Source organism: Carcharhinus amblyrhynchos, chromosome 18 (genome assembly GCF_965287045.1).
Source record: "Carcharhinus amblyrhynchos chromosome 18, sCarAmb.v2.hapA, whole genome shotgun sequence".
Taxonomy (NCBI): Eukaryota; Metazoa; Chordata; class Chondrichthyes; order Carcharhiniformes; family Carcharhinidae; genus Carcharhinus; species Carcharhinus amblyrhynchos.
Window position 1 is genome coordinate 32,643,260 of NC_137341.1, and position 17,761 is coordinate 32,661,020.

General features: G+C 40.4%; 1 protein-coding gene across 5 annotated transcripts in view; it reads left to right on the plus strand.

The window, feature by feature from the left end:
• Positions 1-17,761, plus strand: part of ift140 (intraflagellar transport 140 homolog (Chlamydomonas)) — a 114,147-nt gene that overhangs the window by 37,907 nt on the left and 58,479 nt on the right. For all 5 annotated transcript variants that reach the window (XM_080206698.1, XM_080206701.1, XM_080206700.1 and 2 more), the window contains 4 exons: positions 1,565-1,701; positions 6,450-6,612; positions 11,023-11,154; positions 12,472-12,671. In XM_080206698.1, the coding sequence (XP_080062824.1) occupies positions 1,565-1,701; positions 6,450-6,612; positions 11,023-11,154; positions 12,472-12,671 (632 nt within the window). The remainder of the gene's footprint in view (positions 1-1,564; positions 1,702-6,449; positions 6,613-11,022; positions 11,155-12,471; positions 12,672-17,761) is intronic.

Consider the following 17,761-nt stretch of genomic DNA (forward strand, 5'->3'; position numbering starts at 1 on the left):
GAGGTGGTCAGAGACATGACTGCAGCACTGTGAACCCATTCCTGACCCACTATCACTCCTATTGCAATATATGTAAATGTGAGCTAATTAACCCCTTCTTTAAGATTTCAACAAACAGTCTACATTGACGATTCACTGCAGTACTGTAACTGTGGTTCAGTGAGTAGCATTCTTGCCTTGAAATCAAATACTTGTAGATTTAAGTCCCATTTCAGGACTTGGGCACAAAAATCAAGGCTGACACTTTAGCAGAATATTGCATTGTTGAAGGTGCCATCTTTCAGATGCAGTGTTAAATGGAGGCCCTATCTGTGCTCTTAGGTGGATCTAAAAGATTCTTTGGCAGTATTCTGAAGAAGAGCTGAGGCTTTATCCCTGGTGTCCTGGCCAATATTTACCTTTCAGTCAACTACACAAAAACAGAGAAGTAACACAAATGCAAAATTATATTTTTTAAAAGACACCTGTTGTAAGCAGCTTTAGACACTTAAGAATAGAAGGATCATATTACCTTTGAGAAGGGTACAGAGAGGTGCAAGAAAAATGATACTTGGGCCCATTCTACAGCATTGTGTGTAATCATCTGATTGCTGGGTCAACACTATTGCTGTAACAAAAATATTCTGTTGAGTTCCAAGAACAATGCTGATTTGTCAGTTCATTGTGTTCTGCCTGCGGATGGGTCATAGTCACTTACGAGGGAAGAATGGTTGACTTCCTGTTGCCTTCCAAGTCATTTCTCACAAATGGACTATAACCAAAGCTGAAGAGCCCTTACAGTCCCCACCTGCTTCCACTGAATACACATTTCATGAACAATTACGCAGCAGAACATCAATTTGATAATGTTTTTATTCTAACGTAAGACATTCATTAGTCACTGTTAATGGAGTCTCCAGCCACGTTTCTGTGTGATTTCCTGATATTCCAGGCACTTGCCTTTAGACTCTCCCGTGTATTCGGTCAAGGAAAGCGTAATGTTCCTATTTAAATGCATAGGTCTGTGTGGCTTCTCTAAAGATTCAGGATGATGAACGGTTAAGTCCAACACTTCCTGCTAATCCCTTGAGCTTCATTAAGCTTGTTTATACAAGTAATATGGTGTTGTGTTGTGGAACAAGTTGGCTCTTTACAGATTCAGGACTGCAAGTAATCCAAGCAGTGGGCTTCAGTTATCACAATATATGTTTAAAAAAAAACAAGTATTCACTTTTGCCTAATTATAGTCCGATTCTCTCCAAACTGGGGAGCAGGGTGATTTGGGAACTTGAGATGCTGTGGCCCTGCACCACATTTCAATGGGAATGTGCAAAGGTAGGCAGTGCAAAATTCATTTTGAGGTTATAATTGGAATGAGCCTGCTTTGTTTCACATCCGTCTAGCAGACTCCATCCTCAAACAGCTGATTAATCCATTGGCCTGTTCTACTGAATTTCAATTCTCATAGCAATGTGTGGGAAAAGTGCTGCTCAGCTTGTGTTTCTTCTATTTTGTTGATGTTTAATTATCCTATATTGTGTTGTTATTGGGATACTCATGAAATGTTTGGGTGTTTTCCCTCAAGCTGAATGGAACCCCAGACTCCAGGGTCTTTTTCTATGATGTGGAAATGGATACTCTGAATTACTTTGACTTTGAAACTGGACGACCAAGCAGTGAAAGCTGTTCTATGCCTCGTGTAGAAGAGAGTGAAATGGAAAAGTGAGTAAGTTGAGTTTGCTACTGAATGAGAGGAGTCCATTATGGTTGCTAAGGCAGCTTAAAGCAACACAAAAATTACATTTCAATAGTGTGCCTCTTACTGAGCGATCTTTGAGCAGAGAAGTGGATTTTAACAGGGTGAAAGAGAGAAAGAAACACTGATATGTTCAGGTTTTGGGAGGCTTTTGAAAGCAAAACGGGAAGTAATGAGGCTGGGTATTTAAGGGGGAAGTCAAGAGAAGGGAGATAATGATTAAAAAGCAACAGCTCATTGGGTAAAGAGAGCAACAAATGAAGCTGGACCTTTTGTTTGATGCAACTGGGTAACTTACCATTAATTACATACAAACTTTTGAATCAGGAGGAATAAGCCGTGTGATCCCTCAAGCCTGCTCTACCATTTGAAAAGATATTGGCTGATTGTGGCCTCAACTCTGCTTTCTTGTTTATCCCAATTAGCCTTTTATTCTCTTATTCAAGAATTAATCTAACTCTGCCTTAAAAATATTTAATAACTCTGTCTTCATAGTTTTTACTTTACATTACTACGCATCTAGTTTTATTTTTTAATTGAACAAACAGTTAACACAAATTAAAGAGAAACAATTGAACACAAGTTAGCAAGTCAATGGAGGGAGGGGTTGTCTTCATTTATACAACCAAGCAAATCAAATTAAGGGACAAATTAAGCGAGCAGCCCCTTAAAGGGGAACTGCAACAAACAAAATTAATTCACAAAGAAAACTTGAAAACATCAAAAGTGTATGAAAGGTGTCAATAAAGCACCCATCAGGCATGGAAGGCCTTGATAATGCTGAGTGTCCCCATTTTTACACTTTTACATCTAAGGAAGTTAGAGGCAATTTAACCAAATTAACAAACTAAAGACAAATTTAAAGAGCAGCCCATTAAAAAGCTATTGTGATAAACAAAAACACATCACCAAGGACACTTTAACCACATTTTGACTGAATGTTTTAAAAGGTCAATAAAACAACCCCATGCCCACAGAGTAAGGAAAGCCTCAATCCTGCTGGGGGTCCTCATTTATAGGTTCACAAATACTCATAATCTGTTTAACAATAAAATTGCCATTTAACAATGTGTTTACCATTGGATCTTAACAGTGCCATTAATAAGATATTGACAACTAGAAGAGGAGGCTCCACAAATATTTGCATCCTCCCAGCATATCAGTGCAAAGACAGGAATCATTTGCAGCCATCTTCAGCCAGAAGTACCAAGTGGATAATCCATCTCAGCCTCCTCCTGAGCCCCCCAGCATCATAAATGTTAGTCTTCAGCCAATTCAATTCATTCCACATGATATCAAGAAATGGCTGAATATACTGAATGCTGTAAAGGCCCTGACAATATTCTGGCAATAATACTGGAGACTTGGATTACAGAACTAGCTATGCCTCTAGTCAAGCTGTTCTAGTACAGCTATAACACCGGCATCTCTGCACCACCTGAGTTCTTTTGCTTCTTTCTAGTAGGCTAATATGTTGCCTTTTTACTCTACTTAGCAAAGTTCACATTTTCTCATTTTATACTCCATCTGCCAAATTTGTGTCTATTCACTTTATCTATATTTCTTTGCAGACTCCTTTTGCCCTTTTCACAATTATTTTGTCATCAGTAAATTTGACAGTCAGACAATTGGTCCCTTCTTCCAACTCATTGCTATAAATTGTAAATTGTTGAAGTCCCAGCAGTGATCTCTGTGGTACTCCACTTGTCATCTTGCCCAAAAGAGACCCATTTATCTCTACCGACTACTTCCCATTATCCATGTTGCTTGTTACTTTCTCAAAGAACTGTCCCTTCCTTTATCAAAACCGTGTTGACTCTGCCTGATTATATTAAGACTTTCTAAGGTGCCATAGCATCCTTAACAAGTTTCTAGCATTTTCCCTATGACAATTGTGAGACTAACTGGCCTGTAGTTTCCTGCTTTCTGTCTCACTCCCTTCTTGAATAGAAGAGTTACATTCGTTATTTACCAATCTGATGGGACCTTTCTAGAATCTAGGGAATTTTGGAAAATTACAATCAATGCATTTACTGTCTCAGCAGTCACATTTTTAAGACCCAGGGATACAGACTATCAGATCCTGGGGAATTGTCAGCCTTTAGTTCAAATTGTTTAATGAATTGCCCTCCCTTTCATCTCTTGATTTACCAGTATTTCTGGATAGTAATTATGTTTTCTATGGGTGAAGACTTACACAAAATATCTGTTCAATGTTTCAGCCTTTTCCTATTTCCCATTATTAATTTCCTTGACTCACTTTCTAGAGGACCAATATTTCCTTTAGTTACTCATTTCCTTTTTAAAATTGTCACAGACAGAATTTATGTTTTTCCTTTTATCCTTGTGACAGTATGGTTGCAGGTAAGAGATTAATATTTTCTTATCCTCAGAGTAAGCATCCCAATTAAATAATTGCAGCAACTAATGTTTTGTATATTTAAAAATAAAGGTTATTTATTATCACATACATAGCCCAAATTTGACACCACATTTCACTCATTTGTCTCACACACACACACACACACACACACACACACACACACACAAAGATTAGCTACAGATTGAAGGTAATAAACTGTTACAACTTGTAATCATCTCAGTCTTTCTTGTGGCAGGCTTGTAGTTTCTTAGATGTAACTAATGCTTTAACATTAAAATGAAGGTCTTGTAAAGCAAGGGATTCTTAATAGACTATAATGTTTATTGTGATTGAATTTCTAGGAGGTTGGTTCATAAGTGAACTTTAACCTGAGCAGTTTGGGGAGTTTTTTCTCTTAGGTACGGCCTCCTATTTTAAAAGTATTGCTGTCAAATTACCTTAGTTGTTTGTTGACTTGCAACTATCTTGATGGTTTTTGGTGGAACTGTCTGCAAGCAGCTTCTCACTGGTTTTAAAAGCAGACAACAAAATCGTTCCCTCAACATATGAATTCCGCAAGTTCAAAATACATTTTCCAAACAAAGGGTGGTGTGTATGTTGATTACAATAGTCCTGTATTGTCGTTTAATACTTTGAGATTCATCTTAGTCTGGTTTGGATGAGGGAAACTATCATCACACAATGGAAGGTTGATGGGATCTCCATTCACATCTGTCTTACATATTGAGTTTAACGTCCCATTTTGTCCAGAGTGAAACTGAGAGTCAGGTTGGCAGGAATTCTATAATCGTTTAGTTGTGATTCATCCTTTTAAGGATGTGTGAATTCTCCAGGAGGTTGTGAATACCCATATTTAATTAGCTATTCATTTGCATCTTGGAACCTTCTGAAGTTCAAAATGCCAAAGGCCACATGAGTTACAGCAGCCATATTAGTAATCTGTGTATTTGCTGTTTTTAAAAATTTAGACTGAAAGCTCATAATATACTGGGACATGACAAAATACTTGTAGAAACTTTTACTACCTGTTTTTATATTTCCAACAAGCTTTCTCTCATTTTCAAATTTCTGCCTTTTTTTATTAGTCATTGAATTTTGAATCCTGTCTAATTTTCTGTCCTACCAGTAATCTTTGCAGAATTGTACACTCTTTTTTCAATTTAATGTTATCCTCAACTTCCATAGATGGCCACAGATGGTGCATCCTTCTTCTACAGTCTTTCTCACTGGAATTTATCTTTGCTGAGTGTTATGAAATTTTTCCTATTAAGTCAGCTCCAGCATTTTTACCAGCCTATCCCTTAACATAATGTCCCTGTTCACTTTAGCCAGCTATCATCAAACCTTTGTTATTGCCTATACTTAAGTTTAAAACACTTGTCTCAGACTGACTCTTCTCTCTGTCAGACTGAACGTGAAATTCAATCATGTGATGATCACTGTGCCTTTACTGTGAAGTTATTAATTATCCTGTCTTATTGTACATTATGAGGTCTAGAGTAGCCTGCTCTCTGGTTGGCTCTAAAATGTGCTGTTCTAAAAAATTGTCCTGAAAATACTCTGTGAACTCACCTTTCAGACTACCAGGCTACTTTTGTCAATATATCCCAGCATTCCTCTATATAGATTAAAATCACTCATGATTATTGCTGTACATTTTTTACAAGCCATCTTATTTTTTCCTGTATACTCTGTCCTACAGTGTAGTTACTGTTAGGGGACCTATAAACTGCTCACACAAGTGACTTCTTACCTTTGTATTTGTTATCTCTACCCAAACTGATTCAATGCTCTGATGTTTAGAAGTAAGGTCATCTCTCACTTTTGTACTAATGCCTATTACAGCACTACCCCATCACCTTTTCCTAGCTTCTTGTCCTTCCGAAGTGTCAAATACCGTTAAATCTTTAATTCCCTGGCTTGGTTATGTTATGGCCACGTCTCTGGTTGGCCTCAGTATGGGACTGGAGTCACATATGGGCCAGACTGGATCAGGATGACTGTTTTCCTTCCTGTCTGACTGTGTGTATAAATTGTACCAAGAAAGAATCAAATATCTAATCTAACAGACAGATATGCTTCTGTCTTAGAATCATTTGAATCCCTACAATGCAGAAGAGGCCATTCAACCCATCAAGTCTGCTCTGATTCTCCGACAGAACATCTTACCCAGATCCTCACCCTGCCCTTATCTCCATTATTCCCATAACCCAACACATTTCCCAAGGCTGATCCACCTAACCTATACATCTTGGGACACTAAGGGGCAATTTAGCACGGCCAACCTGCACTCTTGTCTCAAGTTTTTGCATTTTGTATTTAACCTTTCAGGGCACATCCTGAGATGAGTGAACTACTGGGACGATATCCAGTCAACCATTTCTGGGACCAGAATGAAGCCAAACTGTTCGTGTGTGAAGCTGTTTCGGCTGTTTCCACCCCAAAGCAGTCAAAGCGGTCTGCAAACACTGAGACCAATTATCCAGAGTACAAGGTGGGTATTCTGTCAGAAGCATAGAATTAAGGCTGTGTTTGGTGCCAATGCCATACATGCACAGTTGTGTAGGGATGGTAGACCCAAGTTAGTGGCTGCCATCTCTAGACAGCAGTATGCAACAGGCAGCATGTGTGGCTGCTGTCATAACATATGGAGCTATGTGCCATAGGGGTCATTCATAGTCATCACTGCTCTTGTCAGCAGGAGGAGAGAATGTTGTGAATTTCCACCCTGGACTGACGGTGATGGATTTTGAAAACTCCTTTTTTAGGGGGTTAGAAGGGGAGTGTAATGGAATGGAGCTGGTTTAAATAATTTATATTTGTATTGTGGCCATTAGAAATAAGGTTTAAGTTTAAGCTTAATTTGTATTTATGTAGTTTAACACTGAGAAAAAGTTAAACAAAGTTGTCTGCATGTTTGGATTTTGGATTTTGGTCACTTTAATCTGTGTCTGTATTGGAATGAAAGGTTTACCATGTTAAAAAAAAATAGAGGCAAGTATCTAAGCTATTGCTTAGCAACCAGAGGCCCATACCAAAGAGCAGAAACACTTGGGTTCTGTTGGAACCAGGTTTTTCAGAAGAAAACAGCATTCCCAGAAACTGCCAGCAGATGCAGAACAATAGAATAGGAGACAGAAAGAAAGTCCCAAAAGATAAAGTACAAATAGATCTAGAAACCAGGAAATGAAAAAGTAATCACAGAAAGACTGAAATCAAAGGGACAAAGATCTGGAATCTGAACAGAGTACTGTCCACTGAAGTTAAAGAAAGGAGGAGAGAGAGGCCCCAGTTTAAGATGGAACTACAAGTTGCAGACTTTGGGAAAGTTGGCCAGCAGGAAACCAGATATTTGAAGTAAATCTGGGCTTGGCGACACCTTAATACAGCCTGTGAAGTATTGGTATTCCATTGGAATAGTTAGGCACCTGGGAGATTGTAAGGAAATTTGAATACATGTAGCAATCCAGGGCAGAGGAATACTGAAAAGAGAGTTTGAAATCTTGGAAATGGATCCTTGGAGAAGGCATCTGAGAGAAAGTCTTGTGTGGGCGAAGATTTCAAAGTATATTCTTCACGAGTAGAATTTGAAGACCCTCGTGGAAGTTTGAGTTCTACTGAGACCAGTTGGTTCATGGTGTGATGAGCATCTGGGGGGATTTGATGAGAAACCCACAATTTGAATGGGTGACATCTGTTGCTTGGTTTCAGAGAATGGTGTATCACGTTTCAGCTATTCAGTTGCATGGACTATGTACTTCCTGAAAATATTAAAGTGTAAGATATTTTGTAACCTGTGTATACTTTATAGATCTGTGTGTACCTGTGAAGGTGCAGTGGGAGTGAAGGAACAATATATTATAGTCAATTTTCTTTTGTTGAATAAGTGTTTTATTCTTTTGTTAAAAATTAAGTGGTAGTCCTGTGACTGTTCATCCATGTTTCCAAACAGAAAATAACAATTACGATGTATTTTGCCAGGGTTCCACTCTGGAATCTGACAGTCCAGTAGTAATGATCAGCTTTGATTGTAACAGAAGGATTTGCAGATGGGACAGTAAAAACTTTTCCTTGTGGAGTATTTTACTGCAGTCATATTGTTCAGTGTTTCCGAACACTGTAAGAGGATTGTACGTTGCTATGTTAGACTACATTGCCTCTCCTCATTCTTTTTCCTTCTCCCATTCAGAGTTTCAAGCTGCAGGCTCCAACAGTGATGTGATTGGATTTCTGCAAAGCGCAACAGGTATTGGCCATCTTACGTGGCCATATTGTGTTGGCAGAAGGCGCAGCATAAAATCAAAGATTTGAAGGGAAAATGAGTTATGGGGATTTCCGTCTTGGTAATTCGAGCTGGGAAATTTGCCAACTTGGCAGAGAAGTGCCCAGTCAGACCCAATTTTCACTCTGTAGTGGTAGTGGTTGAGGGAGAGATGTATTTGGGTTGTTTAGAAACAGATTTGGCCTTCTTGGAAACAGATCAGAGCTGGCCACAAAGGCACCAGTGTGGGCACCACATGCAATCCCCATGTCCCCCACCCACCCCCAATTCCCCTCATACCGTCCATGCCATCTCATGGCACTTCTATGCCTATTCAATCAATATACACTCTATACAAAGCCACTGAACTCTATAGTGTCAGTGGCATGAGTGAAACTGCTTAAAAAACCCATTCATAATTTACAGGGTTGGGGGGGGAGCTTTTCTGCAAATCATTAATCATATAACAGTGTCAATCAGCCAGATATTTAAAATATCAATAACAGAAACTGTAGGCACTTGATACCTCATGATACAGACATTGAATAATTGACAAAAGAGATTATGTAAAAATAGTTTATTATAAAATCATAAAGTTGACAATCTTCTCTGTTCCTAAGTCAACAAACACCCACATGTAATCCTTTTATAAGAGTCTGGGCTCTCTTAAGTCTTGGCTGAGTTGGCATCAAGGGTATGAAGGGCCATTGGGGTTTGTTGAAAGAGAATATGAGTTGACAAGGAGGGACCATGGTTAAGATTATTTGAACGTCCCATTCAGAAGGTTCCCAAATCCAGACTGTGATTTGCAACACTTCTGATATCCATGAACCACATGTCATACTGAAATTGGCCTGACTGCCCAAAATTGCAGGAGGCTACAAGATGCCCAGCCCCCAATGGAACTTTCCAGGTCAGGAGTGCAACCTGCAGGCTTGCGACCCACCCAATTACCCTGTACCAACAACATTTGGGAATGAGGGATCAGGATTTTTAAATCACCTCATATCCATTAGTGGATGGTGAGAAGTATGGAAATCCTGGCCATGGTATTTCTAAGTTAGAACTCCTCCATAGTAACAGCTCCGTGAACAACAATCACTTCGTACATTTACAAATTAATCACTAATTTTATCTCTGTATTTCTGAATAATTCTGAAAACAATACTGCTATTCAGTACAGAGGGAGAGTTTCACTGCCCCAAATACAAACTTCTACCACTGACCCATCAGTGACACATTTCCTTCAATCACTCCACTAAGTGATAGGGCTCCTTTACCTTTATTTAATTAATATGCTCAGCCAAATTGGGGTGGCACAATGATAAGCACTGCTGTATAACAGCACCAGGGACCCGGGTTCAATTACAGCCTTGGGTGACTGTGTGAAGTTTGCACATTCTCCCCCTGTCTCCCTGCGTTTCCCCTGGTTGCTCCGGTTTCCTCCCACAGTCCAAAGATGTACGGATTAGGTTAATTGGCCATGTTAAATTGCCCCTTAGTGTCAGAGGGACTAGCAGGGTAAATGTGTGGTTGAACAGGGATTGGGCCTGGGTGGGATTGTTGTCAGTGCAGACTCAATGGGCCGAATGGATGGGAATAGATTACTAAATTGGGAGGAAGCTTGTGTGGAGTGTAAACACCAGCACAAACCAGTGGCGCCAAATAGCCTGTTTTTGTGGATTCCATAAAATTCTAAACGAGAAAGTGTCTGATTCTAAGATTGCCTTTTGATTGATCTAGTACAGATACAATTATACCAACAACCTCCATCTGTGTTGTAAGCTTCTATAGTTTTGTCATGACCCCAGCAACCTAAATGGCCCAAAAATCAAAAGAAGTTTTCCTTGCAAAGAATACAAATTCTGAATATATTTAACAACACGTTGGAGGACCCTGCCCCCCCACAAACAGTGCCTCAGTTGGTAATACAGTCTGCTCTGATGATTGTGACCCAATCCAAGACTCGAGCCCAAAAATCAAAGCTGATCCTCCAGTGCAGCATTGAGGGAGTACTACACATTTGGAGGTGTCTGCTTTCAGACGAGGCCCCATTTCCGCTCCCAAACCCAATGTTGTATGTAATTATTTCAAAGAGGGGCAGAGGAGTAATTCCCAGTGTCCTCATAAATATTTACCCTTCAGTCAACATAACAAAATTTGACCATTATCATATTGCTAAGTTAAAATGATGACCACACTTCAAAGTATTTCATTGGCTATAAATAACTTTGAGGTGTCTGATAGATGTGGAAAGCATTATACAAATTCAAGTCTTTCTATCTTCTTTCTTTGTGCTGTCCAGTTCCTGTCTTTCTATCTCGCCCAATGACAACTAAGTGAGGATGTGCTGGAAATGGTTTTTTCACAGTGATGCAACTTGCTGTTATTAAGTAGCAAAAAAGAAAGTCGCATGGATCAAGGAGCTACGTGAATGACTAGTTTTCTGGAAAGCTGCATCAGGTTGCATTGTGTCATTGTGGTGTAATATTAACCTCCTCTAGCATATTGGTGTGTGCTTGCAGGAAACAACATTCTTGGCAACTGCGCCACATGGAGTTGATGCAATCCTCAGAGTGGAATCTTCCTGTGGTTTCTGCATCATTGTAACTCATTTTTCTTTGTACCCTTCCATTCAAACAGGTGAATGCTGTGGTGGTGTCATTCTTCATCACACAGGAGCATGGTCTCTTGCTGCAGGAAAGTTTTCCCAAGGCAGTGTCCCATGAGGCCCTGATGGGGCTGGAGGTTCCCTATTATTATTTCTCCAAGAAGGTATAGAGAATGATGGTGTACTAACAGAATCTAACTTTAACCATTCAATGTCACAAAAATATTCAAGTGTTTAATAAGTTCTGTGCTATAAATATACTGTACATATGGAATAGCTATTCATGTTTTGTTATATAACTAAAAAGTAACAATTTAGCCCAAAGTCATAAATTGAGAATGTAAAAATTTTATTTTCTTTTTGCCTTTAATCTGTGCCCTCCTTGCCTTGGGAGAGTTTGATAGAATAGTTTAGAGGAGGTTTTACTCTATACATAGCCCATGCTGTACCTGCCCTGGGAGAGTCTGACAACTCATTTCACAACACATCCAAGTTAAACATCAGTTACTCATTTTCCTTGTAATTTTATCCTTTATTATAGACTGTAAGAATTGAAGCAAATTTATTGTTCCATTTTATTGAATGAAAGGTGGTCTTGGACTGAAATGCATTAATCTTCAAATTGACAGCGGTCCTCGAGAAGATGGGCATGCAAATTTAAGTGATGTCAAGAAATCATAATATCAAGTCATAACTCTCCACATTGCTATTGTGCTTACCACACTGATTTAGTTTTTAACTGATGTGAGAGGAATTGATCTTCTAATGTTTGCGCTTTGGAGTTTCTAGTGAATCAGGCATTGTGGACCAGAACAATCTTCAACAGAGTTGATCCCTGATTAAAATGTGAAACCAGCCTATTTGACTGCTCTGTCTGGACTTCTCTAACAGCCCTATCCCTATGTAGTGTGTGATTATTCCAAGGCAAGCGCTTGGAAAAAATTCTTCCCTAAATGACAACATGCATTCTTCTGTTCATATTGAACCATGAGGGAGGTGTACAAAAAAATAACATTTCTGCTGCTTACCTCTGGAATGAGCACACAAGAAATATTCACCAGCATGTACTGGTTGAGCTGATTGGCCTATTTCTGTGCCATATATCATATGTATTTTGCTTTTATACAAATTTCCTCATTTTTTTAAGATCTGCTGAAAGTCACTGAAGTATGGGGTTTCATCCCGAAAACAAAAATGTCAATATATCAGGCATGATGCTGAACTCTACGACTTAGAAAAGTGGGGGTTAAATGCCCAGTTTGTGTTTTGATGCCTGCCAATTTTTGATCAGTCGGCTAGCACTGGCACGCGATGCAAATGACCTTTGAGGGACACAACAGAGGTCTGTTGGTCTCTGTGGAACTGCATCACAACAGAAATCAGCATCCTCAGGAGAGACAGGAAGGGAAATGGGAAAATAAAACAGAGTTGCTTGATTTCCCTCACTAATCTCTTCAATGAATTTATTTGTTTAATTCTAGTCAGGAGAGACCAGGAATGATTCTGAGCCAATGCCAGGCGCTCCTTCTATTCTGCAGATGGTGGCAAAGAGGCCCCTGCGAGATTTTGTTGGACTGGAGGATTGTGACAAGACAACACGTGATGCCATGCTGAATTTCAGCTTTTATTTAACAATAGGGGACATGGATGAGGCTTTTAAATCAATTAAACTCATAAAGAGGTGAGGCCATTTCTTCCTTTTCTCTAAAATAGTCTGTGAGTTGTTTCTATGACTGTGTTTGACGGCCCATTGCAAGATTACTAGTATACTATTGTATTACTACTATTTAATAGGAGAGAGATTGTACAACGCGTTAGTTCAGAGGGATCTGGATAACCTGATATTTGATTCATGAAAGATATGCAGGTATAGCAAGGGATTAGAAAGGCAAATAGAGTGTTAGTATTTATTACAAGGGAAATGGAATGGACATTTTACTGCATCTGTACAGGGCCTTGGTGAAACCAAATCTGGAGTACCGGGTACAGTTTGGTTCTCATTAATTGTTAAAGGATATAATTACATTAGAAGCAGTTCAGCAAAGGTTTACTGGACTCATTCTTGGAATGGAGGGCTTATCTTGTGAACAAAGGTTGAACATATTGGGCCTATACCCATTAGAATTTAGAAGGATGAAGATGATCTTATTGAAACTTAGAAAATCCTAAGGGGATTTGGTAGGGTGGATACCGCGGTGGAGGATGTTTCCATTTATGGGAGAGACAAAGGCCACAGTTTAAGAATAAGAGATCGATCATTTAAGATGGACATAAGTAGAATTTTTTTCTCTCAACAGGTGTTTAGTATGTGGAATGCTTTTTTCAGAAAACAGTGGGGGCTTTGAGTTTATTCAAGACAGAGTTAGATAGATGTTTGATAGATGAGGGTGTGAAGCGTTATGGGTTGGGGCGGAGGGGGGACAGCAAAGTAGGATCATACCAGATCAGGCATGATCCCATTGAATGACAAAGCAGGCTTGAAGGGCTGAATGGCCTGCTCCTGCTCCTAAGTCTTATGCCCCTATGTTTGCTGGACTGAAATGTTTAGAATATTGAAAGATATCTGGTGGGATCAAATTCCCAGCTTGTTTATTTTTAAGAGAACATTCTGAATTGATGAATCATCATTTTGAGGATGTTATACGTCAAGGAGTCATTTATTGATCTTTTACTTGGATGGTTTCTCCTGAATTGCAGTCATTCAGAAGCAAGGTTAATACATGAGTGTATTTAATAGCATTTTGGAGGGATGTAGAATAAATATTGCAGTTCATCATAATATATACCAGGAATTATTTTAAACGTTGAAGCTTCCTAAATGTTACTGTTATGATCCAGCACAGTTGGTGGTGTCCATAAGATCTAGAATACTGCATGTAGTTTCGTTATCAGATTTTAAGAAGGGCGACATGTTAACATAAGAACATAAGAAATAGGAGCAGGAGTAGGCCATCTGGCCCTTCGAGCCTGCCCCGCCATTCAATAAGATCATGGCTGATCTGTCGTGGCTCAGTTCCACTTTCCGGCCCTCTCCCCATAACCCTTAATCCCCTCTCTTATCAAAAACCCATCAACCCGCTTCTTGAAAATATTTAGCGAGGCAGCCTCCACCACTTCAATGGGTAGAGAATTCCAGAGATTCACCACCCTTTGAGTGAAGAAGTTCCTCCTCAACTCCGTTCTAAAACGCCCCCCCTTTATCTTGACGCTGTGCCCCCTAGTCCTACTGTCTTTTTTCAGTGGGAAGAGTCTCTCCACCTCTATCCTATCCATCCCATTCATCATCTTATACGTCTCAATGAGATCTCCCCTCATTCTTCTAAACTCCAACGAGTACAAGCCTAGTTTATTCAGCCTCTCCTCATAGCTCAACCCCCTCAACTCCGGTATCAGCCTAGTAAACCTCCTCTGCACTCCCTCCAAGGCCAAAATATCTTTGCGCAGGTGCGGCGCCCAAAACTGCACACAGTACTCCAGCTGCGGCCTCACCAATGCCCTATACAGCTGTGTTGGCACAGTGATTAGCGCTGTTGCCTCTTAGTGCCAGGGCATTCCTGCCTTGGGTGACTGTGTGGAGTTTCCAAGTTCTCCCAGTGCCTGTGTGGGTTTCCTCTGGCTCTCAGGTTTTCGCTTACAGATATGTAGATTAGGTGATTAGCCATGGAAAATAAGTGGGGTAGGGTGGAGAGGAGAGTGTGGATGGGTTGCTCTTTCGGAGAGTTGTGCAGACTCGATGGGCTGAATGGTCTTCAGCGCTGCAGGGATTCAATGTCATTCCATGTCAAGAAGAATGTAGTGACATTGGGAAGAGTGCAGAGAATATTTACAAGAGTAATACCATATATCAGGGAAGGATTGACAGGATTGACGGATTAGATCCCTTTTCTCTAGAAAAAGAAGGCTGAAAAAGGGAGACCTCAAAAATGTCTTTAACATTATGAAATGTTTGGTAAATGGACACAGAGACAATGGGCAGAATTTTGCCTTTTTTTTCAGTGTTGACTCGAGTGGGAAAAGCAGAATGTAGTTCACCTGCGCAGGTACAGGAGGCAGTAAAGAAGGCAAATGGTATGTTGGCCTTCATAGAGAGAGGAATTGAGCACAGGGATAGAGATGGTTTGCTGCAATTGTATAGGGCATTGGTGAGGCCATACCTGGAGTATTGTGAGCAGTTTTGATGTCCTTATCTGAGGAAGCATGTCCTTGCTATAGAGGGAGTATAGCAAAGTTTACCAGGCTGATTCCTAGAATGGCGGATCTAAGTTGGTTAGGATTATATTCACTGGAGTTTAGAACAGAGGAAAGGATCTCATAGAAACTTATAAAATTCTAACAGGGATCGACAGGGTAGATTCAGAAAGAATGTTCCCAATGGTGGGAGAGTCCAGAACCAGGGGTCATAACTTGAGGATAAGAAGTAAACTTTTTAGAACTGAGGTGAGGAGAAATTTCTTCACCCAGAAGGTGGTGAATGTGTAGAATTCGCTACCACAAAATGAAGTTGAGGCCAAAATATTGTCTGATTTCAAAAATAAATTAGATATAGCTCTAGGGACTAAAGGAATCAAGGAATATGAAGATAGAACATTACAGCACAGTACAGGCCCTTCGGCCCTCAATGTTGTGCTGAGCTATGTCCAATCCCAAGATCAAGCTATCCCCTCCCTATAATTCTGGAGTGCTCCATGTGCCTATCCAATAACCGCTTGAAAGTTCCTAAAGTGTCCGGTTCCACTATCACAGCAGTCTATTCCACACCCTAACCACTCTCTGAGTAAAGAATCTACCTCGGACATCCCTCCTATATCTCCCACCATGAACCTTATAGTTATGCCCCCTAGTATGGGGGAAAGGGGGATCAGGATATTGAATTCGATGATCAGCCATGATCAAAATGAATGGCGGAGCAGGCTCAAAGGACCAAATGGCCTACTCCTGCTTCTAGTTTCTATGCACATTCTTTTTGAATGCTATCCTTCCATCTCCAAGTGAGTAGGTCAGTGTGAAGCCCTTGTCCTGCCCTCAGTCTAGACATTTCATCCCCAGGCCATTCCTCACAGTGGAGCACATCAGGGAGGTCAACAGGTGACGAACATCCCCATCCGTCATGAATGCATATTCACAAAGCGGATTTGATCAGCGTGAATACGCCCTGATTGTCAGCTGTTGCCAGCTTGTCTCCATTAGCCTAGACACTAGCCAGGGCTTCGTACTAATGTCGTAACTGTAAGTATATAAGCCCATATGCCATGACCATTAAAATGAAAATATTGAGTTTGAAACGTGCAAGTAGTTTCTGCCCAACAGCCATTGCCCTTGATTGTTTGATCCTCCTTCCCTTTTTACATGCATCTGTCAGGAACAGATAGCCATTCAGACCAAGTCAAATGTAGCCCCAAAACCCAATGGATTCCTTGCATGAATATGCACCATTTGTAAAGGAGCAGTACTCCTTCAATGGGCATTTCGCCCTCAAAACCAGTATCTCAGCTGACTCTTGTTCTCCATGTGTTGAGCAGATAGTGAATAGGGTGTCCCTTCAATCAGCCCAAAATAGTCGTGAACTCCTCCCACACATCTTGAGAGCCCTCCCATATCGTTTTTTTCAAGCTTATTTTTCCAACTTTGCCATTATTAAGTAAAAATGATGATGCTGCTCCTAATCTTTGTAAGTGCAACCAAAATCTTCCAACTTCCCTCTGTCACTCGCCAACTTCCTCCCAACCTTCCCGAGAGCGTGGTCTCAGTCCTCGGACAGTCCGTTTGATATGCCCCCACCAACATGGCCTCAGTCCTATGACAATCTCTGACTCCTCCTTTGGCATTCTTATAACTCATGTCCAGGACATGTCTTTCACAACTCCACTCTGTTCCTTGATCCATAGCGCCCCCACCCCCAACCAATCCTGCCCCTGTCATCTTCCTTCCCTCCCATGTTCATAAGTTCATAAGATATAGGAACGAGAATTAGGCCATTCAGCCCATCGAGCCTACTCTGCCATTTGATCATGACTAATATGCTCCTCATCCCCATTTTCCTGGCTTCTCCCCATAACCCTTCAACCCATTACTAATTAAAATTCTGTCTAACTCCTCCTTAAATTTACTCACTGTCCTGGCATCCATCGCACTTTGGGGAAGTGAATTCCATAGATTAATAGCCCTTTGGGAGAAGTAGTTTCTCCTCAACTCTGTTTTAAATTTGCTACTCCTTATCCTAAGACTATGACCTCTCATCCTACAATGGCCCATCAGTGAAGTATCCAGCCCACGTCTACTTTATCCATACCTTTTATCATCTCGTGTACCTCAATTTGATCTCCCCTCATTCTTCTAAAGAGGGTATAGGCCTAAACTGTTCAATGTTCCTGTATACCCTCATCCAGTTTTGCCTAGGTTTTCCTCTTTCTCTCTGATCTTGCCTTCTATGCTTAGAATACTTTTTGTTGTCTTGTCACAGTTTGTGAAACGTGCACCTGAAATCTCGCTGTGATGCTCTTAAAGTTAGAAAGGTGGCAAAAGCAGCATCTATGGACCTCAAAGTCGTTGGTGAAGTGAAGCTCACTAAGTGCGTGCCACTTATATATAGTTGGGAAAGAGATTATTTAATTATCTGCTGGCGGGAATATTTAATTTGGAGGTAGAATGTAATTCCATCAAGTTGGCCTTTTAATGAGCATTTATGAGATGCAAATATGGTTCCTGACATAGATCAACAGGAAACTCGACCTGCCTTTAACCTGCCAAAATTCCAAACAAATTTCATGCAGG